General features: G+C 40.7%; 2 protein-coding genes across 6 annotated transcripts; both read right to left on the reverse strand.

Annotated features, from left to right (window-relative positions):
• Positions 1 to 1,241: 1,241 nt before the first annotated feature.
• On the reverse strand, positions 1,242 to 16,917 carry LOC116055108 (glutamate decarboxylase 1-like). 2 transcript variants are annotated; one of them, XM_031306894.2, is made up of 17 exons: positions 16,645 to 16,917; positions 15,604 to 15,720; positions 13,508 to 13,564; positions 11,780 to 11,917; positions 10,769 to 11,011; positions 9,710 to 9,800; positions 5,680 to 5,792; positions 5,451 to 5,566; positions 5,029 to 5,108; positions 4,819 to 4,873; positions 4,617 to 4,733; positions 4,444 to 4,508; positions 4,266 to 4,344; positions 3,999 to 4,148; positions 3,769 to 3,876; positions 3,374 to 3,463; positions 1,242 to 3,186 (listed from the first exon to the last, which is right to left on the reverse strand). In XM_031306894.2, exons 2-17 carry the CDS (start codon positions 15,677 to 15,679, stop codon positions 3,013 to 3,015), a joined length of 1,752 nt encoding a protein of 583 aa, XP_031162754.1. In that variant the 5' UTR covers positions 15,680 to 15,720; positions 16,645 to 16,917; the 3' UTR covers positions 1,242 to 3,012. The 2 variants fall into 2 exon arrangements, with proteins under 2 accessions (XP_031162754.1, XP_031162756.1); XM_031306896.2 differs by lacking the exon at positions 13,508 to 13,564.
• Positions 16,918 to 18,824: 1,907 nt separating this feature from the next.
• erich2 (glutamate-rich 2) lies at positions 18,825 to 22,050 on the reverse strand. 4 transcript variants are annotated; one of them, XM_036005655.1, is made up of 12 exons: positions 21,847 to 22,050; positions 21,397 to 21,439; positions 21,157 to 21,205; positions 20,951 to 20,987; positions 20,815 to 20,854; positions 20,662 to 20,722; positions 20,045 to 20,081; positions 19,873 to 19,961; positions 19,664 to 19,794; positions 19,401 to 19,458; positions 19,234 to 19,305; positions 18,825 to 19,150 (listed from the first exon to the last, which is right to left on the reverse strand). In XM_036005655.1, the coding sequence occupies exons 1-12, from the start codon at positions 21,852 to 21,854 to the stop codon at positions 18,924 to 18,926; spliced, it is 852 nt and encodes a 283-aa protein (XP_035861548.1). In that variant the 5' UTR covers positions 21,855 to 22,050; the 3' UTR covers positions 18,825 to 18,923. The 4 variants fall into 4 exon arrangements, with proteins under 4 accessions (XP_035861548.1, XP_031162775.1, XP_031162773.1 ...); XM_031306915.2 differs by having other exon boundaries at positions 20,815 to 20,851; positions 20,951 to 20,993; XM_031306913.2 differs by having other exon boundaries at positions 20,951 to 20,993.
• Between the last annotated feature and the right edge of the window lie 819 nt (positions 22,051 to 22,869).

Raw genomic sequence — 22,869 nt, forward strand, 5'->3', positions numbered from 1 at the left:
CAATTGTCATGTTGTGTTGGTTCAGTAGCACCACTGTCAAAAACCTGCTAATTAAAAATTTAAAAATTAAAAAGAAAAGTGATTAAAAATCACCTGTAGCATTTTGGGCATTAGGGGTCCAAGCCCTAGGGGGCTGGGGACCGCGTTTGACAAACTGGCCTTAGTGACAAAACCTGGGCCCCTTCTTTCACTTAAAACCCCTTCAGTTGCAAAAGCAGTAGGACTCCATTTAGGCCTACATTATGTATTACATAGGCCTACATTTTTCTTACACTCACACACATAAACCTGCTAACTGGATAGTTGAAAAACCAAGCTTACTCTTGTTATAATTCATGTTGTACTAGATTGTTGAAGTTAATCTACTCTCATGTAATCTCATTTTATGCATACACACAAACCTGCATACTCTACATATGTAGGCGTACAGTGCATACATACATACAAAATATTCCTGCAGCTACATTGTCATTGTATTGAATAGCGGTGAATAATATAGACTTTTCATTTCCTGGCCTACGTGGGGTAGAGGGCAAAGCTTTTGAAAAATCCAGCTGATCTTTAATATTATTAATATGGTTTTATTTGAAAGTTTTAAAACCCCTCATGTTGCACATTTGAAGCATGATTGTGCAGACAGACCACCACCACCAGAGGGCGGTGGCAATACGTCACATCCTCATTGCTGATTTCACTGTAGATCTCAAGCCTCACTCCACAACCACCCTCCTCTTTGATATTTGTATGCCCTCCATGTAAAGGTAACAAGTGCCTTTGTTTATCTATGACATTTTGGCCTAGTAAGGCTTAATCACACCTTACTAGTAGGTGAATAAAGGCAAGAGGAGAGGAGGTATGGGGGCAATTAAGAAAAAAGAGAGAATTAAGGGAGTAGCAAATGCGGGTGAAAAAAAGTAAATATGTAGGGGAGAAGACAGGAAAGAGATGGGGAGGAAAGGAAAGAATAAAGGAGAGAAGGAGCTGATAGGAGAGGAGGGTTTTATGCTGAAGAACAGCCAATCCAACACTCAGCTGGGGGCCAAACAAAGCCTTCTCGAGGATGATTAGGCAGAGAGGCAAAAGTGTGTGTGTGTGTGTGTGTGTGTGTGTGTGTGTGTGTGTGTGTGTGTGTGAGGAAATTTTTGTAGAGTGCTGTTTGTGGAGCTGCAGAGAAAAAAACATTTGTCTCAGAGACAGAGATTTGTGTCTGTGTGTGTTCCAATAAGTCAAACTAATTTTTCCCTTTAGTAGACTTTATTAATTTTTTTTTCAAGATGGTATGGTTCTGTTAAAGTGCCTCCTGGGAAACGTTCCCTTACAGCTGGCTTTGTCAACAACAACAAAACAACAAAAAAACAAAACGATTGGTCACATACATCACACAGATTACCTTAAATATGATTTATGCACTGTGCCATTTACATATGGTCCCTAGATACCATAAATACTTTGTTAACATAAGTCTTATATAATACTGCCATAGTATACATCCATTTACAATGGAAGAAAGAAAGGTTAACATTGTGCAAAGACACACATTAAGTTCCCATAACACTGAGAATACAGGTTATATGTATTACAATTAATATATACTATATTACAGTAAATGCATTAGGATTCAGACAGATACAACAATACTTTCTTCCCAGTCTCAAGAGAGTACATTCTCACATCCTTGTGCTATTCTCTAAAATAAAAGACGAGGATTGTATAAACTTCATTCTTAATCTCATCAGAAGGCCAGTCAGTCATCTCAAAACATTCGGTCCAAAAGACTCACAATCACAGAAAGAAACACACCATAGAAATTGCATCGTAGTCGAGGGTCAATAGGTAACATTTTACAAACACCTATAATCTATAACAAGTTCTATATGAAAGACAATGGATTGCTCTGTTCCCGATTCGCTTTCTTTGGCTGACAAAAGCACTATAAATAAACTTTACTCTAGTCTCTGTGATTACATTTACAAATGTATTACAATGTAATACACATAAAGATACATTTACAATGAAATACCTGAATCTGCAAACAGTGGAAATGCAATAAATATGAGTTCTTATATAATCTTAATATTTAATATTTTAACAGTGTTATAAACACATGATTATCACATGATTGCATGAAAACAACGAGCCAGCGTTTTACAAGGTGTCACAGACTTGGGACAGCTGTAGACATTTTAAATCTTAATCTTAAAGTTCTATGAGGGAACATATTGCAGACTGTAGATCAGTTGCTGGAGGTGATCAAAATGCCTCAGTTTAACATGCTTGGTATGGTGTGCACATAAGGTCATGAAAAGCTTATTTATAACACAGTGCTAGCTTAAAATACATGACAGGATACACACCTGCACACACACCTGCACACACACACACACACACACACACACACACACACACACACACACACACACACTGCACGGACACTAGTTTAGGACAAATAAGTCAGTGCACTGAGAATAATATGTACAGCGGAAAGCACCAATGATTCAATTTTGTGTAGCAAATGTATGATACAGCAGAATAATTTTATGATAGTTTGTTAATTTGCATCTGTGCTTTTCTCCCTTTCAGCGTTTGACCACACACACACACACACACTCAGGCACACACATACAGACGTTAAAACACCAACTACATTAAACGAGAAACTGGATCACATACACGCACACATTACAAGAATCCACAGCGCACACATACATTAGAGCATGTTGGTTGGACGTGGAGCCTTCAGAAACTTATATATTTATAGAGGAGGAACCATGTGGGCGAGCAAGTAACACACTCAAAGTCTCTCTCATTTCTAGCTTCCCTTTGGTTGGAGAAACAGTCAGAATGCTTCAGACAAAGATAGACTGGATAGAAATAACCTAAAACATGTCCTATCATTATTCTGTCTGCAGCACTATAAATGTTTCCCCTCATTGGCATTTGCCTTGGAAATACAATAGATAGAAGACTGCAGGATCGCCCTCTGGCCACTAGAGCAGCGACGGCTGAGAGGGACTACAGATCTTGACCGAGCCTCTCAATCTCATCGATGAGGAAGTCGATATCAGACTGGGTGACCGCAAGGTTGGAGACGACCATGCGGAAGAAGTTGACATTTTTACCCTGAGGCTGGTAGCCCACCATGGTGGTCCCTGACTCCATCATCATGGCCTTGATCTTTGGCGCTACCTGGTAGGAAAAGAGAAAACTTAGAGACAAATTGCATTCCTAATGGGAGTCTGCAATACATTGTGTACAATACATTTATTGAACCAGATGTAGCATTAGCTAATTTCCATCTGTAGTCCATGGGCACAGACCACCAGTAATGCGCAGGTTGATGAAATAAAAGTTAAGTCATTGACAAGGGTCTTACCCTGTGGAGTTTTTCTCGCCGCTCCTCGCTATCAGGCATGCTTCTCAGGCTGGGTGGGATGTACCAGAAGCAAACATTGGTGTGTTGGGGCTGCAGACAGAAATAAACAATATATAATATAATATACTCACACTCTCTCACACACACACAAACAAAAACAAAATGAAGAAAGACGGAGGTAGAGGAAAAAGAGCAAGCTAAATAATGTGACAGAGAAGAGTTACAAACAGAGCTTTAACATGTTAATTAACTTTTTGTAAAATCAATATATGATTTTCAGGTTTTTTTTTTGGTTTATTCCCCTAAATGGTCTCATGCCAGTATAGCTAAAACGATACAATATAGAATTTTCCTAAGTGATAACCTTGATAGAATAAAACCTTAGAGAAGCTTACCACTCCATCAAACACCATCTGATATCCCTCCCTGTTCTTGATCTTGTTGTACAGGTACTGAGATAGGTCCAAACACTTGTCAATGTGCTGCTCAAACCCTATGGTGCCCTGCGGGGTAAAGAAAGTCTGTCAGGCACTAATTATAACAGAAAACATGGATTATAAAGCATTATTCAGCACCTGCTATGATAAGACCATGACAATTTGGCTTAAAAGACATTCTTAAGCACCTTGGCCTTCCACATGAGCCAGAACTTAAAGATGTCGACATGTCGGCCACACTGGATTGCTTTGTCCCCTGTGTCATAGTTGACGTCGTACTGTTTGTCTGGTTGGAACAGGTAGCCAGCACACATGGAGTTACAGCCTGCCAGGATTCCCTACAGACACACATAAAGTACAGTACATACACTATTAACCTTTTATCCTCTTATGCCCATGGCATGTGAGCACTATGTGTGCGTGTGTTTGTGTGTGTGTGTGTGTGTGTGCTGTACCTTCTCTCTGACCAGGATTGCAGAGCACTGGAGAGGCACGCCCATCATCTTGTGAGGGTTCCACGTGACAGAGTTGGCCCTGTAAAGTTTAATATATGTCTTAATGTACTAAGGTAGTTTCACTGGAAATGTTTTTAAATAACAATAACGAGCAACCCATCTGTTCCCACATACTTACCTCTCAACTCCAGCAAGCTTATGGCGATGCTTCCTGGACATCAGTAGTCCACCACCCCACGCACCCTGAGGAAAAAGCACTTTTACAGAAGGGTATGCGGGCAAGGACATACAGTATATTACAACTACTACTATCAAAATACTACAGCAACTGCTCCAGTGTCAACTACTCACGTCAACATGGAGCCACAAGTTGTACTTCTCACAGATGTCAGCGATCTCATTGATGGGGTCAAATGCACCGTACACTGTCGAACCAGCTGTGGCATTCACAAACAATGGCACATAACCCTGCAGAATCAACACACCAACATGTTGTTTAAAGAGCAGGAACAGTTAAAGAGAGAAACAAAGCAAAAGCAACAATGACACTGACCTTCTGTTTAGCATCAATGATCTTGGCCTCCAGATCTGCAGGAATGACTCTCCCCCTGAAAAAGTGTTGAGCATCATATTATCATTACATACAATAAGTTATACAAGAACCATGGAGTAGTCTCCTCTTTTCATCACATTGTTCACATACAGTAGTTTACACATTTATTGCATTAATTGTGGCTTTAAAATTCTAAAACAAGTTTCTCACCTCTCATCTGTGCTCAACAGGATCACATTATCAGTGCCAAAACCCAGAGCAGCTCCAGCCTTCTTTATGGAGTAGTGGCTCTGAAGGGACACACATTAAGTATATAATTCATCTTTCATTTAAATAATAGTGTGAAACAATGAAGTGGAGATTTTCTGAGGTAATTGCAACTTGAAGGTTTGGTTTGCTTTCTGTCATGTTGTCAGCAATTCTTTATAGACAAAAGTAAATGTGATAAAAGCAAAAAGAATCCATAAAACTAGCCATTGCCTTGATTCAAACAGACATACTGATTATTACCGGACTTCTTCAATGGCCTCAATCTACAGCCAGTGAGGCATAGCGCCTGCTTTATTGGAATACCTAAAATGGAGTGTGTGTGTGTGTGTGTGTGTGTGTGTGTGCGTGTGCGTGTCACGTACGTGTTCAGATGTGAAGAGGACAAGGCGAGGAGCCGCAGACATGCCCTTGGTCTTGACCTCAGGGAAATACTTGTAACGTGCCATCATCACACTGTACATGTTGGAGATAGCGCCCCCTGTTGAAGAGAGACAGACACATCAGCACCTTGAACAGCAGCATGGTAACTGTACTCGTTATACTGATTCAACACACAATAACACACACTCAATCTGTTATTTATAGACCAACCTGGTGAAAAGAGTCCATCTCCCTCTCCACCGGCCCAACCAATCATCTCTCTCATTTTCTTCAGAGTCAGCTGTTCCATCAACACAAACACTGGAGCGATCTCATAGGTGAACCTGTCAATCACATCACAAGATTTATGAACATAGCACGCAAAGAGAATCAAAGAAGATTCTTATGCATACACACACTTGCAGATAAGAAAGCCTAAATACAGACACGCCAATACACACACACACACACACACACACACACACACACACACACACACACACACATTCAAACTCATTGGTTTTTCATTAGCCTTACTATAATTCCATCCACAGAGCACAAACTGGAGCTTGTGCTGACTGGGCTAATTAAAAAGTGTCTGATAGGAGTCAGGCAGCAAACATTCAAATTCAAAGGCTTTCTGAAATCACTCAGTAGTTTAATTAAAGCCCACAAAGCTCTGATGGCTATCTGTCAATCCTGCCAATCTCAGCGGCGACTCTGAATGGGGCTGATTTGATGGCTCAGAGGACGTGAATGTGTGTGTGTGTGTGTGTGTGTGTGTGTGTGTGTGTGTGTGTGTGTGTGAAAGAGAGAGAGAGAGAAAGAAAGAAAGACTGGCAGGGAGAGTGTTTTAAACAGATAACAGCCTCTGTTGACCCTAAAATTCAAAAATTGAGGAAGACACTATAATTGTTAATTTAATTCTTTCATTAAAATAAAGAAAAAGAAAAGATTAAAAAACCCAAAATAATATTCACAATTGTTAGAGAGGTGAGAGACGGAAAGGCAGCTTTTTAAAAAAATGTTTCGGACCTCTCTGTCAGCTAACAAAAAATAAAATGACTCGTAGCTCCATGGACAACAAAAGAGCAACACTCCTGAAGAAGCTAAAGTACCTTAAATGTGTGTCACAGAAAACCAACTCTTACATTGAGGCCTGAGCTTTTGCTCTCTTTGCTAACTGACAGGCCATCTCACCGCCTCCCACACGCATCCTTAGGACTGATCCCTGTCTACCCTGCTTTTAATGCGGCCAGTTACACAACACTCCTGCACCCCCATCAGACACCAGCACCATTACTATCTAAAACAACAATAATCTATCTAATAATAATCTAATAATCTTCGATTCCTCTCTGTTTTGTTCACAAGTATATATCTAAACGAGGACTGAAGCAATTTCGTAGCTTGGTTAGAGAGGAATGATGAAGGCTGTGAGCAGAGGGAGCTGTAGGGAAACAATGCACTGAAGCAAACTGTGAGGACAACAAAGGAAGAGGAGGGGATGATATGGAGGCATAGAAAGGAAAGCGTACAGAACAAACAAGGCGGAAAGAAGGGGCAGAGAATAAGGGAAAAGAAAAGACTGTGAATGCTATGATCGAGGATAGTCGGAAATCGAATTAAAAGAATGAAGAAATAGAGAAGAAAAAGACGTTTCTTGTTAATAATCCCTGGTGAGGGCTCACCCACGGGATGGAGTTGATTGGAACATTAGCTTCTGGTCAATACACCAGATCAGATCGTGACTGCTGGGCTTCGACTATGAACAGCGACAGCAATGGATAAAATCACAAAGAAGACAAAATGTCACATTTTGCAGCCTGTCACTGGCCTACTTAAGAGGCCATAAGAAAATATGGTGTTCTTTGATATATTGAAATGATGGGTTCATATAAGGAACGCAAAACACCTTATATCCTGGATGTACCACTTTCATTTCTTCTTACAATGTATCCACAGCAGAAAAGGGACAAAACCAGTGCACCTTTTTAAAATTCTCCTTCTCTCTGTGAGTCATTTCACGCTGTAATGACAATAATGGTGATCATTATCACAATCAGAGCCAATCATTGGTCTTTTCAGGGTGAAAATTACCACTCATTCACCTGCCTGTCTCCAGGGACAGCCCCTAAATGCCCTTATTATCGTCATCAAGGGCACTCAATGTGTATGAGTCTGTGTTTGAATGTGTGTGTGTGTGTGTGTGTGTGTGTGTGTGTGTGTGTGTGTGTGTGTGTGTGTGTGTGCGTGTGTGCGTGTGTGTCTCTATGTGACTAACCCTCTGACCCCCAACCACACTCTCCTCTCAGATCCTCAAAGGAGCACTGAGTCAGTCTGTACCCACAGGGACAATAGAGCCGGAATGAGCACTCCACAGGGAGCTGCAGCAGCCAGTTTCCCCAGTGTGACAGGGTTTTCTGTGCAGCCGGAGGACATTGTGTGTCAGTGTGGGGCCCAGCTGGCCTATCTGCTAAGACCAGCTCACAATGAGCCTGCAGTCAATGGACTGGAAACCCTAGCTGCTGTATCTGGGACAGCCATAGCTGGTGTGTGTGTGTGTGTGTGTGTGTGTGTGTGTGTGTGTGTGTGTGTGTGTCATTATGAAAGTGTGCGCCAGAGTGTGAATTCATTGGCTCTGTCTCTTGGGGCATTCTTCCAAGCAGGAGATGAGATGGGAAAGTTTTTCCTAAGAGGGGGTGGTTTCCTAAGCTAATGTTTTGAGAAATGGGATAAATTAAGCGTCTCAATTTTCCTTTAGCATTTGGTTTATTATCCTTAGATTGATCGTTTCTTTAGCAGCCAGTCTAGGAGGAAGGATAGAGGCCACAATAGTTAGAGGATACTGAATGCTCAGTTTGTTTGTATGAGTGGTGTACTCTGCCCACTACTTATCTTGTGTGGTTTTAATGCACAGTGCAGGTGCTGCTGTCTCTGCAGCGATATGTCAGGGTGTACGATGAAACTACATGTCTCTACATCATGTCACCAAGGAAATGTCTTGCAGATTTGTTGTACGTAGATATTTAAGTGACTGGTTCTGCTTTGAAAAACTGTTTTTAAATGCTGTTAGAATTTTTAGTCAGTTGTCTTGCTGTAATTGTAATGCTTACTGTTGTTATTTTCATGTCAAACCCTGATTTGTCTCTCTCATAGAGAAGAGTAGACATGAAACAATTAGTTGATCGATGGATTCATTGTTAGATTTTTAGTTGCAGCTTCTGAGGATTTGCTGTTTTCCTTTGTTTTATGTAAAAGTAAATTGAGGATTTGTAGGTTTTGGACTGCTGGTCAGACAAAACAATACATTTCATGATGTCATCATAGGCTTTTCGGTCAAGAATGATGGTCAGTTTTAAAAAAATTTTAAAACATTTTATAAACCGAATGATTGACCAATTAATTGAGAAACATTTTAAAAGATTAAATGATGAGGACAATAATCGTTAGTTTCAGCCCTACATAAGAGTGCTGTACATTTTCTTCTCTGGTTAGCCCTTAACGTCAGTCTTAATACTGTAAATATGGCCGTGAATAAGAAACAAAATATATTTCGTAGAATTCCAAAGTGTATAGGGCTGTGTCTTATTTTGGAGGAATTCATATCTACTCTCATGAATAAATCAATCCCTCCAGCGAAAATGAATTGACAGAGGTATAAAAATCAGGCGCTACCAAAATGTGCTTGTCTATGTGTGTAGCTCTGTGTGCATGTGTCTGTATTCAATATTCTGATATTGTACAGTAGTATTCATGTGATGTTCCCCATTCTATTCCAGTGATCATAACACAGCTTATTTACAGCACGTGTGTGTGAGAGTTTGTGCGTTTGTGTATGTGTCGACAGTGTGTGATGTTGATGTGCTTCATGCCCTCTATTAGACTGGGCCACCATGTAACTGTGACCTGAGATCAATATGCAATCTAATCACCCCTGGGGCTGGGCTGCCTCCCGATATACAATACAGCACAGTGGAAGCCTACCGTCTGTCAATACACAGTCTCAACAGGACAAACCAAACACTTTATATAACTGCCCTCACAGGATGTTGTGACCAATTGTGGAGTGAGCTGAGGGGGACAAAATAAGCACTTCCACCATGACTATATGATAATGACTGGGGGCTGTTTCCAGTGGCCTACAAACTGGAAAACTTGGTTGTCCTGTCATGACATATAGAGGTATTTCCCCGATTAGATAATAGCATGGTCATGCACAAGCATGCAAGCAAAGAGAGCAGCATACTGTATAACTTACATGTTGGTGTTGGCAGTGGAGGTGAGCCACTCTCCGGCCAGACCGATGATGTCCAGACCAGAGGACAGCTGGTTGAAGAATCGTGGGTGACCTAAACATAAAAATATAACAATCTTAATATAACTGTCTTAATGACTTGCCTATTAACTGCGCTTCACTGCCATTATGAGGGAATCATGCTTTATATAAAGAGAAAGCAATAAGACAGCCGCTAATCTTCCTTGTCCTGAGTACATTAGCTTTATGAAGACATATGACTTCAATGTCCTGCAGGCTAAAGCTGACCACCTACATCTGATTGTGAAAATAAATAAATAAAAATAAAAGACACATGAAACAATCCTTCATTTCAATGTTCACAGTCGTTGGTCAGTTATCATTTTGTATTCCCCTGGTCAGCGAGAGGAAAGATCTGCTTTATATTTCAGCACCGCGGACAGCTCCTCCAGTCCGACTTCACAAAATTGAGCACAAAAACCCCCACCATGTCTGCAACTGAAACGTGGTGTTGAGTTGTAGGCACAGTAGACCCTGCGTGATATATAAAACCCAAGGGACAATTTGAGCGTTGTCGTTTTTAACAGCTTGAAACAGCCTGTGTTAGGATCCCCTCAGGCGACACTTGCTTTAATAAGTCGAGGGGGAAAAAAAGGAGGATGTCAAGTGAATTACCAGGGGGACAATAAATAAGGCATTCATCGTAATAGGCCGTACACTATCTGGCAAACAGCTTCTTTTCTAATGGTTTGTGTTGAATTCACCAATTTACATAAAAGTTATAAAATGGACAAGTGTTTTTTTCTTAAATATATCTTAAAATTACTGTAAAATTCTAGTATTATATTTTGCTTTGTATAATGACGTATATGACTATATGTTGCTCTGCAGATGAAAACACCATTTTTGAATTGACAGAGTAGAAGTTAATTGCTTTTTATATTCACACATTCATTGTCCTTTTGCTAAATAACCTACGCCAGCATATGAATAATTCAACCCCCGCCCCTTTTCCCCTCAGATACAGCTCTATAGCTCAACCTTGAAGGTGTCCTAGCCTACCTGTCCGGACGCCATATTTGAGCGTGTCCCTGCAGTCCACCAGGATCTGCTCCAGGGATTCGGGCTGGTCGGACAGCTCCAGGTTGAAGCCCTCCATGCCCTCCAGGAGCTGGTGGGGGTGGTGGAAGTCCAGCACCTTAGTGGAGCGGTCGAAAGTCTTCTTGACATAGTTGGTGAGGATGTCCACAATCTCCAACAAAAACTGAATGGTAGGCTCCTCTCCATTTTTGGCTGGCAGCAAGTCTAAGAGGTGAGGAGAAACGTGGTGGGAATTTAGCCTGGGTGCTTTATACTTTTGTCCCTTTTAGACTGAGCACATTTACCACAGACATTTAATAGAGTAGCCTTTAGAAAGCTTTGGGCACATAGTTATTATTTTAAGTCCAAATTTGATTGTGTATTTCTTACAATTTCTCTGTTAGTGACCTGTGTTTAATAATGTAATAGGCTATTTATAATAGGCTATAGGCTTACAGGCTAATATCATCAGTAACTACTCCATGTTTGGTCATACATTTTGTCTAGCGGGATTTAAGATGAGAAGTGCACTGATTCCAGGTCTCAACAGGTAGACTATACTTGCTGTGGTGAGAACACCTTACAAAAAGAACATTAGAATATTTTTTTCAAAAAGTGGTGTAGCCTATGTGTTACTGTTATAATTTTGAGTAACTTGACACTAATAGCCAACCATCAGCCTCTGGTTCTTTTTCTAGATATTTTCCTAATTATTAATATGTCTCTAACTTCAGTCGTCGTCCTCTAGAAAGTTGACTTTCATTGGGTGTAAGAAGACAATATTGTAGCAAAAAGAGAACAACAAATGTAACAACAAAGATGTGCTTTTCTGGTCGTAGGCCGCCTCGACAAAGTCACTTTAATTTGAAGTATTGGGCCTATGACTAATGTGACCATAGCGTACAGCTCCAGTGAAGCACACAAAATTGAGAAATAGCTTATTTGTTTAGATAGGCCTACGTCAAGCTGAAATAGCGCTTATGAAGTTCTCACCTCTGGCGAACAGATTGGAGAAGTCGGTCTCGGTGAGGCGGAAGCGCGCGTCCCTGTCACTGTTATCGCACGAGAGCAAGTTCTTCTGGCCCGCGAGCCTCCCCTTCTCGTCCAGGCTGTTGTTCTTCTGCAGGAACCCTAGGGTGTTACACGACGGAGGACAGGAGTTATCACCAAACACCTCCATTCCACACAAAGAAATTATTATGCAAAAAAGACGAATAATGAATGTCCAAATATTCCGCGTTATTTAGTCTATAAATATAAACGTGGTAAGGCAGCTTTTGGATAAAAAAATCAGTGTTGTCTAAAGTCAGCTCCTAATGCCCTGAGAAATTTGAGGATTTTCTGGTGGAGGCCAAACCTATATAGGCCATATATGTACGCACAGGAAGAGGAACCACCCGTGTCTGTGTGTGTGGGTGGTTGCCCGCGTGCCCGCCCCACCCTGTGACATCACAAACACACCCCGGTGAGGAAACACCCAGTCCACAGACTGATCGGCTCAGAGGGCAGGGCAGGACAGGACAGCCCGCGGTGAGGACCCATACAGCCAATAAACGCACACCCTATAAAGAGGGGTTAATGAAGGATGCTCTATGATTGATCCTTTTTCTGCATCTGGGCCTTTATATCGGCAGGATAATGTGGTTACGGGTGGGACTAATTGTGCACAAAACACATGGAAGTCACACACCGTTGTTATCTGTAGCTAAGCCTATAAAATTTATATTTTTCAATGGCAACTCAATAAAATCTTGCTCATTAAATCCTATATGACATTTTCGAAATCAATATTTGAGACCCTCTAACTGCTTAAGCCTCCACATAGAAATATCCCCATTCAATTTCCATTTCAGTCCATTAAAATGTCATTTAGACCAATCAAAAATATATTGGTCGTTTTCTCATTCTCAGAAATACCAAACGTTGGCGATACCATACGTAGCTTATTCGATCCTTTGGTCTTAATTTATTTCTGCCATAACACAAAGGCTAATTATATCCTGTTCCCTGTTCCATATATACATGATATGCATTCCCCCTTTGTAAAGCTGCAAGAAAAACATATCCATATATATTTTTTAAACAAATTCCTTCACATGATGGAGAAATAAACAGACATTCCCTTAACGTCACATTCTCCACTGTATAAGCCATCAGTGTGATTGTCAGTAGGCTTTTAAAGAAAACAAATGTATTATTTGCTGCAAGGAATGATATGAATGGAAAATGAAAATACTTCTTTATTTACAGGTTATTCTGAGGGTCTTTCTGGGCTTTATAACATAGGCTATATTTCCAGGCCTGTCTCGGGGATTTTTGTCTTGGTGGTGAAATGGAAAAGACATGGGGTCAGGGGCGGTCGGTGGGTGATCTGGGGCTCTCATCATAAGACCTACAGGCTAATGTCCACTGACCTTTAGACGATGGAAACACACTGTGACAGTCGTGGATGGCCCTACTCTAACAGCCTTTATCATGGCCTATTTTAGGCCTCCAAACGGTTTTTTTTTTGTTGTTTTTTTAAGAATAACAGCCATGATGACACTTTGAATAGAGGCAAAAATGCATTCTAATGGAATATTATGGAGACATATTACCATACATTCATATGCCAAAAAAATCTGGTCCTTCCAAAATTGCATTTTTCTAAGATGTCAAAAATGTGAATAACATATGAAAGGAGTTAACGTGGAACGGTTTATGTGCCCAAAAAAAACTTACCACAAATCTTCATCCCCAGTTTCCGTGTACATCCGTGCATCCACGCATATTCGTAGGCTAAAACAGAATGAACGTTTGAGTTTCTGGTGTGCAGGCCGCGGAGACAACGTAGATGGGCGGATTATGGATATAAAGCTGGTGGAGCACAGTGAGCACAGTGGAAGCTGCGTGAGGCGCACGGCTCTTGGCCGGGTGTGTGACTCTGAACACTCAGGGTGTTTTGGTATTTTCATGCGGGGTTTTAAAGCATCAAACAATTTGTTTCGGAGTCATTTGGCTCAAAGTGGTCTTTGTTTGGCCGATGATTTATTCACCTTGTTATTTACCACAGCACCCACTGATCATCGGGGGATGAGTCTTATAACATTTCCGATTTAGGTTCAATCAATAGGCACCGCCAGTGGCCCGCACGGCACATCCACGCCGGCTCACACACCCAGCCAAGGGGCGGACTGGAATTAACGCCCGTGAAATGAGCTCACGGAGGAGGGCAGGGATTAATTGAGTGAAACACAGTATGTGACTGGAGCGAGCTGGTGATGTCTGTGGCCGGAAAGTCTATAGCCGGCTTGATGCAGAAACTTATAGTAGGCTATAGTGCGTCTCATGCATACATACTCACAGCTACACACAAACCCGAGATATTGGACATGCGTGAGCAGAGATGGAGCAGAAGCCAGAGGGAATAAAATGCAGAGCGCGCGGCAGCAGAGCTATACAGCGAGGCGGCGAATACACCTGATGGAAAACTTTCATAACAAAAACAAGTATTTAAAGTCACTGAAGCAATTTCATTCTGAGAGAAACTAGAGAGCAGCTCGAGGTGCTGAGGCCATGGCATACACACAGCAGACACGCGCGCGCGCACACACGCACGCACGCACAGACATGCCGCCAGGCGTGAGATGGAGCGTGGAAGAGAGATAATGGCAACATCCAGCAGCAGTGTGCGAGCAAGTCAGACAAAACAAACCTTTTCACAAAACAAACATCTTTTTAAAGGGCTTTTCTCGGGACAAATTCACATTTAGAATAAGTCTTACATTTTTGTAGACATGTAGTCTACATGTAGTTTATTGACACCCAAGGGCCACAAATAATAGATTCAACAAAAATATTGTATTCGATAAAGAGAAAAAAAGAGAAAATAGGAAACTGAATTATACACTGGTCCTCAGGAACTGCAGCCTATTTCCTTTTACATTTTGGCCAAAGACAAAAAGCGGTCATCCTTTCCCCGCGTTGCACTGCAGATGGCTGCTCAAGTGCACTATCACAGAGTCGATTTGGGCATGCGACAAAGGCTTTAAACAATGACCCTAATTAACCCATAGGTTAATGTGTAGGCCTACATAAATGTGTTCAGCTATTAAAAAAACTCCCCCGCAAAATAGCCTATTTCTCCATGCGCAACTAAGATATGCAGTTTACAGCCCCGAGGGCCTACATAAACGAGATAAGATGAGTTACGTCAAAAATAAATAATAGGCCTAAGTAATAAAAAAAAAAGGTATTTATTTGTGTGCAAAATTTGTCGAAAACGTTTTCAAAACGCACGATTAAACCCCAGACAACGAAGGCGTTAATGCAAGAAAATATAGGGAAAATATTCAAACCAGGAATATATTCGATCGGAACATGCGTTTTTATTCAAAAATGTTGGATCATTAAAAATGACAATGCTTTAATGGTGCATTATTTCTGAGCCAGGTCCACTGCTCGGTGCGCACCGCTGATCCGCCAGACAGCGACAGGCAGCTGTGATGGCTCTGTTTTTAACCGGAATGATTAACGACGGAGACCACACAGCAAATGGCCCGGGCGAGACTCGCTTTTATCAGACAGAGGAGGAGGGGAGAGAGGGACAGGGAGGCAGACAGAGGCAGAGAGAGAGGTGGGGGTGTTGGCAATAGATCGCACTGGATGCATAAGTGTCTTTGAGCAAGGCACCGAGTCCCGGTCAGCTCCAGTGGGCTGTTTCTGTAAACACAGTCTAAACGCTCCGGAGAGGGACAGCCTTAACGAGAATTTACCCTCGGGGATCGATATTGGATTACGATATTATTAACAGGGAGTGGAGTGTGAGGAGGACGTACTTGTGGACGGAGGTCTTAAATTGTCGGAGTTGGGGTCCTGGTCCCCGCCAGTGGCTCTCGGTTCAGACGTGGCCATCAGTCCTCTGTTATCTGATCTCCAGCTGGGAAATAATTCAACTGCAAACAAAACGGTCCAGGTCATCTTATATAACTCACATTTGAAATATATATTTTTAATAACTACAATCCATTTAATTGGTAGACCAGGATTTTATCAGAAAATCATGTTATCCATGGTGCGTCGCCAGGGACGAGTTACTCCCGAAGGATGTTGGGCTATGAACCAAGCCGCGCAATTTGGAGAGAATTGCGCACGACGCACAAGCAATACGCACATCAGGATAAATGTTAAAGATAACATTCAGTTATCAGGGAGCGCCACATATAAGAAATATATTCCTAGTCATTATACGTTGTAATGGCTCGTTGGAGCAAAAGTATAATTTTCCTTAGATATCAGTCTTTGGCAGAGCGACACGAGACCATTACAATGTATGAGCTGTATGTCTGTGATCATCCACTGCACTCATAGCTATATATTAGAGAGATATTTCTAAGGAATAAAAAAAAAAAAAGATTAAAAACATTAATTCAGCCTGCCATAGTTAGATACCATGTGCTATTCTAAAAAATATAAATTAATACATGACAGGACATATTGATAAAATCACACCTGTTTTTAAACAGACTGATTTGTTAAGTAAATGCTGATAAGATGCAACTATAAATAACCTACGTCAGTTACGTATTGACTGAGCAATCGACATTTCAATTAAGTTGCGCTTCGAACAAGCACATCCCATCTCATCATAACTCAATGTCATCAGACAGACTGGACAACTAATGAATTCCTCCTGTCACTCACCTGGGACTCATTTCTTTCAAACGACACGGTGAATATAACCTATTTTTTGTTAGTCTATTTTTTCCCCCAAAAAAGAACTCCGACGTTACAATCATCTGTGTCTATGGAAAAAAATATGAAGCCTATATATCAATATATCAAGAGCGCCGCTGGAATGAACGGAGGAGGCATCTTACCGACTCACAGGCGCACAGGTTGTCGAGTCCAGAGAAACTATAACTAGATGTTACAATTGCCACCCAAAGACACGACAAGGAACAGTCCAGTGATGGCGGAATACCAACAGAGCGCACTAATAAAATCCCATCCAGCGGCGCGCAAGTGACCCTTTCTCCCTCAAGAATATTTTTTATTCGTTATTTATATCTCAGGCTCTGGCTGCCCATTGGTCTCTTCACGCAAGCATGAGTCACAGCCTTGCCTCCCTCTGACGACTAATGAAGCTTCCCTGAGTGCTACTGACAACCACAATCCACTTTAAGAAGCCTAAAAAGCAAAAGGAAAAGCACCAGTGACGTATACCCACCCCTCAGTGTGTGTGTGTGTCACAGGATGGAGACGTGAATGTGAAATGTATTCTGAGGGGGTTACCTAGCAATTGACCTTGTGATGACAAAGTTGGTTTATGGGTTTTAGTAACAACAGATATACATTCATAATGTTTCAATGAACCTGTGGGGGCTTCTTACAAGAGCACCAAGTGATGGAGAGAGCAGCATGCACAGTCCATGATCCATCCATCCATCCATGCAAGTGCTGGCTGAGACATTCACCTTCATGAGACAACTACACTGCATGCATCACCATTTTTGACCTGCACCCTTTTTCTAACCTTGACATGGACAATAACAGTGAGACATCAAAGTGAATCCAGCCTGGAGGGCGTTGACTTATTGTCATCCTCATGCCTGTGTCCTGTTCCACCGAATGGACAGAGAGAAGCCATTATGTTCATTCAGTCACTGCAAATTACACACAGCCTTTATCAGATGGCGCTCATACTTTCTCTTTTCCCAAGTCACACGTAGAGACGACTCATAAAGATAAGCTCTGCCATGTGATAATAACTGGCTGATAGCTGAGTGTGTGAGAGAGGCTGTGTAACCTTTAAAGTAACGATTCAGTATGCACACAGAGCAGAGTAGCACAGAAAAAACATGCTTGATTGTCACCATCATCATCCATAGAAACTGCCTATATTCAAAAATGAAGATTTATTCAAATAAATGAATTATACTTTGTAATTTACCAACTGGGGAACAATAAAAAAAGTATAAATTAAATATAAGTATAAATATAATTGTGTTTATTTACAGCTCTGATCACGACGGTATGGGTATGAAGCGCTTGCCCACGTGAACACGCACAGATTTTGCTCTGCCTTATGAAAACAGCTTTAGGGGGGGGAAATAAAAACATTATTTTCTTTTTATTCAGCATCAATTTGCATCTTCAAATTTTTTTTCATGATTTCAGGGGTGTTAAGTGTATGGCCTAGCCTGGTATAGCCAGACTAATTCGCAAATGCGAATTCATCTTTCAGTTAATTTTAGCAATTTCCAACAGCACAGACCAAAATGACTCTGGACGCAATTAAATAGACCTGCAACCAATGAGCAATGAAACGACGTGGCTCTGAGCGACACATGGAACTATGGCCAGTGCTTGGTCTGTTTTTAAACAGGAAAAAAATGGCGGCCGGGTCACAAACTGTCTTAAGTTGAGCTTTTAGGAACTATACATACTGTATGTACTATATATACTAACTAACACTCCAGTAAAACTGGATTCATCATTATCTCTACAAAGTGCTTTTAGTTTTTCATTTGTTTACTAAAGAAATGGCCTGCAAATATTTCACATGGGTGCCATTATCAGTATGATACTGTAGTCAAGATTAGGGCTGCAACTGATTATTTTCATTATTAATTAATTTGACGGATATTGTATTGATTATTTGGTCTATAAAATGTCAGAAAACAGTGGAAAATGCTTTTGTTTATGCAACAAAAACAGAGAAAGGCAGCAAATCCTCACATTAGAGACCAATGTTTGGCATCTTTGCTTGAAAAAATGACCTAAGCAAATAATAATTTATCAAAATAGTTGCAGATTGATTCTCTCTCTCTTCTGTTGATCGACTAATCTATTAATCAACTAATCGTTTCAGTTTCAGTGAAGATGACCTGTCTCACAGCAGACATTTTGACTTATAGGTCATAGCAGGTAAAGCACAGGTGTAGTTATAAATGATGAGGGCTTAGAATTAGAAAACTGCAATCAGACACAGCTGTTATTAATGGCATGTTTACAAGTTTGTTTTCAGCATACAGGGGCCTCAGCTTTGTCCACAATAAATATTTTATTTGCAGGTGAATTTGATTCCAAGATGCTATTAGCAGAGATATCTGGTGACAGTGCCTAACATTGCCTCTGTTGTATTGGTACAATAGATTTAGCGAGAAATGTGAGAAGTAGGACACGGCTTGTGTCTGTCTACTTGCTTTTCTTCATCATCATCATCATCATCATCTGATGGTGAGGAGGAGGAGCAAGCTGAAGAGGAGCAGTTTGAGCTCTGAGATGACTCCTCATCACTCCCAGAGTTATCCGAGTCATCATTATCTTCATCTACTTCTTCTTCTTCTTCCTCCTCCTCAGTGTTCTGCTCTGCCTCTTGCTCTAATGAAAAAGGCAAGACACAAACTCATGGTGTGTTCTGGAATATGGAGCATAAGTGTTTGTATAAACGGAGGAACTCTCACCCTCCAACAGCTTCTTCTGGATCAGCGGGAGAAACTCAGAGGCCTCAGGATTGTCTGGTTCATAGATGAGAACTGGACCGAGGAGAGAAGAGGCATCATTGGCTGGCTTCACCGGTGGCAGATTTATTGACTGACAGACATAGACTTGATGGATGCAGGATACATACTCATCTGACACAGTTTGCTGGCCAGCTGGAAGTCTCTGTCCATCACAGCTCTGAGGAACTGAAACCACACATTTTAAATTGGGTTTCAATTTCATTTTCTCTCAACTGAGTATATCCAAGTTTAGTAAAAATATATCTTTGACTAAAACCCAAGGATTAAAATGATTTTTGGCATCTGAAATAAAACAAAAAGTTACTAGTTTAGCCTATCCTCTCAGCAGAGAATGAAGTGTAGAATCATTGATGGTGATCAGTCACTTCACCTCCATTATCAGCTCCACTGGTGCCTTTCGTTCCTCATCCCCAACATCCTCTTCTTCGGTCTGTTCTTCCTCTCCATTTGGCCCATGTGTGGGGAAAGGCTCAGCTGGTGGAGGAGAATGTGTTGATCCTCCTGACAACCATTAACACTATCATCAGTTTCTTTCTTGCTACATTTCTTATTTTGCATTTTGTTCTACAATAAACGTACCTATAAGTATTGAGTCTGGGGGCTTCCTCAGGTCTTTCATTTTCAGCTCTTCATCAGGCACTGCAGTCGACTGTGTGTGTTTATCAACCCTAAAAATCACATTTAGGATTTAAAACTGTGTGTGGTGATATTTCATTAGTCTGATCACTTACTATGTGAATTCAGTACAGACCTTGGTGTTATGCTGATGGATTCCTTTGGTGAGCACTCTACAGGAGAATCATAGACATCCAAGACATTCAAATTAGCCAGTAAACCCCTGCATGGATTTTAAATATTGTTTTGGGCACAATAGATAGTAGTATTTAATGTGAATCGTGTGAACATAACAAGCTGAAACTGTTCGTTGATATTATGTTGTCAACAAAACATTAAACTTACTGTAACAGTCTAGAGACATGATGAGGAAAAATGACACAGACAGCAAAGTTTACTTTTGGTGTACGCAGCCTGTCTCTTCTTATTCTGTCACAGTTAGAGGCTTTGCTTGTGACTTACTACATTTCCCAGAATTACTTTACTTTACATTACATTACAAAATTAACAAGCAAGCATGTACACATTTATGCATATGCTCGTGCCGAGTGATCAACAGCAATTGCAATGAAAAAGAGCAAATTACATTTTTTATTCATTATGAAGCTCTAGTTAACATATCTGGGAGTTGCATTGCAGTCTGGTCTTTTTATGCTACCTTCGATTGAGCAATTGTTAAACATTAAACATTATGTAAAAAAGTACTGATGAGATGAATTTTCCATCAATCTCAGAAAGTCCAACACCACATACCGTCTTCATCCAGCACATCCCCACTTGGAAACCCAAACTTTTGAGTCTCCTGGCAAGAAACCTTAAGAAAGAAAAAAAAATGTAATTACAGTAGTGAAGCAAAACATGTTTCCGTCAATCCAGTCTTTGTGTAGTCTATCTCAGGATACCCACCTTCACAGAACGAGGCGGTGCCCGGGCAGGAAGACTCCTGCTGGATGCAAAAAGTAAATGAAAAAAATAAAAATACTGGATGAGCATGGTGTGTTATGACAGAAATGTATACTTGCTAAGATGGGACTTTTCATACCAAGGTTTAATGTCCCTGATGACTGTCTTTTCCCAAACTTGGTCTAGAACATAATAAGAATATAAGATTGCCATAAAAGGCTGGTGAGCAGGATAAGCGCAAGTGGAACTCACGTGAAATCGTATGTCTCATTTCAGTCTTTACAAAAGGAAATAAGTCTGAAAGTGATGTTTGTACACCGATGTGAAATGGGAATTACTTCTTACCACTGGGTTTGTTTGTCTCAGCATTAGCAGAGGGGACGTCTGCTGTCAACTACGTCCAGGTCGAGAGGTCAAAAATGATTGTAATATTCATACAATGTTTATTGGGACATGCAGAGTAGCAATGCACAAGCATGAACATCAACATCAGCAATGTAATCCATAAAAAAAGCATATGATTGATAGAAAACTAGAGTGTTGTAATAAAACAGAACACAATTGAGTTTATTCTTTAGGGCTCACCTGTTTCTGTGAACTGGTGGAGGATTTCCCCAAACACTCTAAACTGGACATCAAATTGCAGCAGTGAAATCATATTATTGTTTGTGAATTAAATAGCATGGATTATAAAATCCTAACGTTTCTACATGGCTTTAAGGTTTATATAGTGACCTTATATTGTACAGTAACGTTATGCTTTAGTAATTTTTCAGGCGTTTAGGTCTACTTTTTTGTATTTAAGTATTTAATTTAGTCTATGACAGCTGCTGAAGCAACATTCGAAGTAGGCCTACTGAAGTAAATTACTACGTCGTTAACTATCATATTGTTCATTTACCAAGGGTAGCTAGCTAGCTAGTTAAGTGCTAGCTTAAATTAGCAGATAACGTTAGCTAAAGTTGCATACTACATTGTAATCATTCATTAGCGTAACTAGTTAATGTTGGTAACGTTAAGCCACCAGTTGCTCACCTGCTCATTGAGGAAGATAAAGCGACTGCAACTTAAAGTACTAATTATTCTAAAACTGTCCTGTAATGTCTAGGTTTTTCTCGTTTTAAGGTTAATTTAGCTAACTAGCTACTTTCTATAAGTGGGATAGACAGTCGTTGCACCGCAACAGCGAAGTAAACATAGTAACCGAGCTACTCCGAGTCAATGCTGCCTTCAAGTGCTGGCGGACATTTTGCGATTGACTGGAAACACAATGCAGGCCAGAGATAGATTCATTTTGTGCCATGAATTTTGGAGTATGGAGAAGCAGTGATGTAGTACTGTACCTAGTTGTTTTTCATTTTAAATAGGACTTATGCGTTTCTGTTCATTGTATGGGTTGTTCTTCGAATTAGTCTACAGGTGTTATAAAAAGTGTTGTCATACTGTACATGTTTTTAGAATTCCTTCAGTTTGCAACATAAGTGCAAGTTGTTTTGGCTGCTTTGTGAAACTGAAATGTGTGAAATAAAAAAGACACCAAAAATGCATTGAATGCAGAAAAAGTCATATTTACACTATTTAAGCTCAGAAATAAGTTATTTTGAAGGCTTCTCTCCCAGGCCCCTCTTACACATAGCCTGTTGTTTCCGTCCACCCTCCATGTCAGCCATATTTCATCCAATAAGTAGCTGTTACTGCTACATTAGCTGTGCATACATCGAAAGCGCTGCCCTCAGTCTTGAATGTATGTGTGTGTGTGTGTGTGTGTGTGTGTGTGTGTGTGTGTGTGTGTGCGTGCGTGAGTGAGAGAATGTGAGGATGGGGATATTGTGTGTGTGATTAATAGGTTCAGGTCCCCTCAGCATTTGGCTGTACTGTTTCATGGTTGTCAAGTAATTTTAGGAAGATATAAACTGTTAGACTGACAGGTTGAAGACTCAGAGTTCCCACAGAGCACAAATTAGCACATGACTGACAGGTTTGTTAATTTTCTGCCAGAATTTGAACCACTGTTTAGAGAAAGGTAAGGTTAGTGTTAAATCCTCTGTGTGTACCTAA

This window comes from Sander lucioperca, chromosome 9 (genome assembly GCF_008315115.2).
Source record: "Sander lucioperca isolate FBNREF2018 chromosome 9, SLUC_FBN_1.2, whole genome shotgun sequence".
Taxonomy (NCBI): domain Eukaryota; kingdom Metazoa; phylum Chordata; class Actinopteri; order Perciformes; family Percidae; genus Sander; species Sander lucioperca.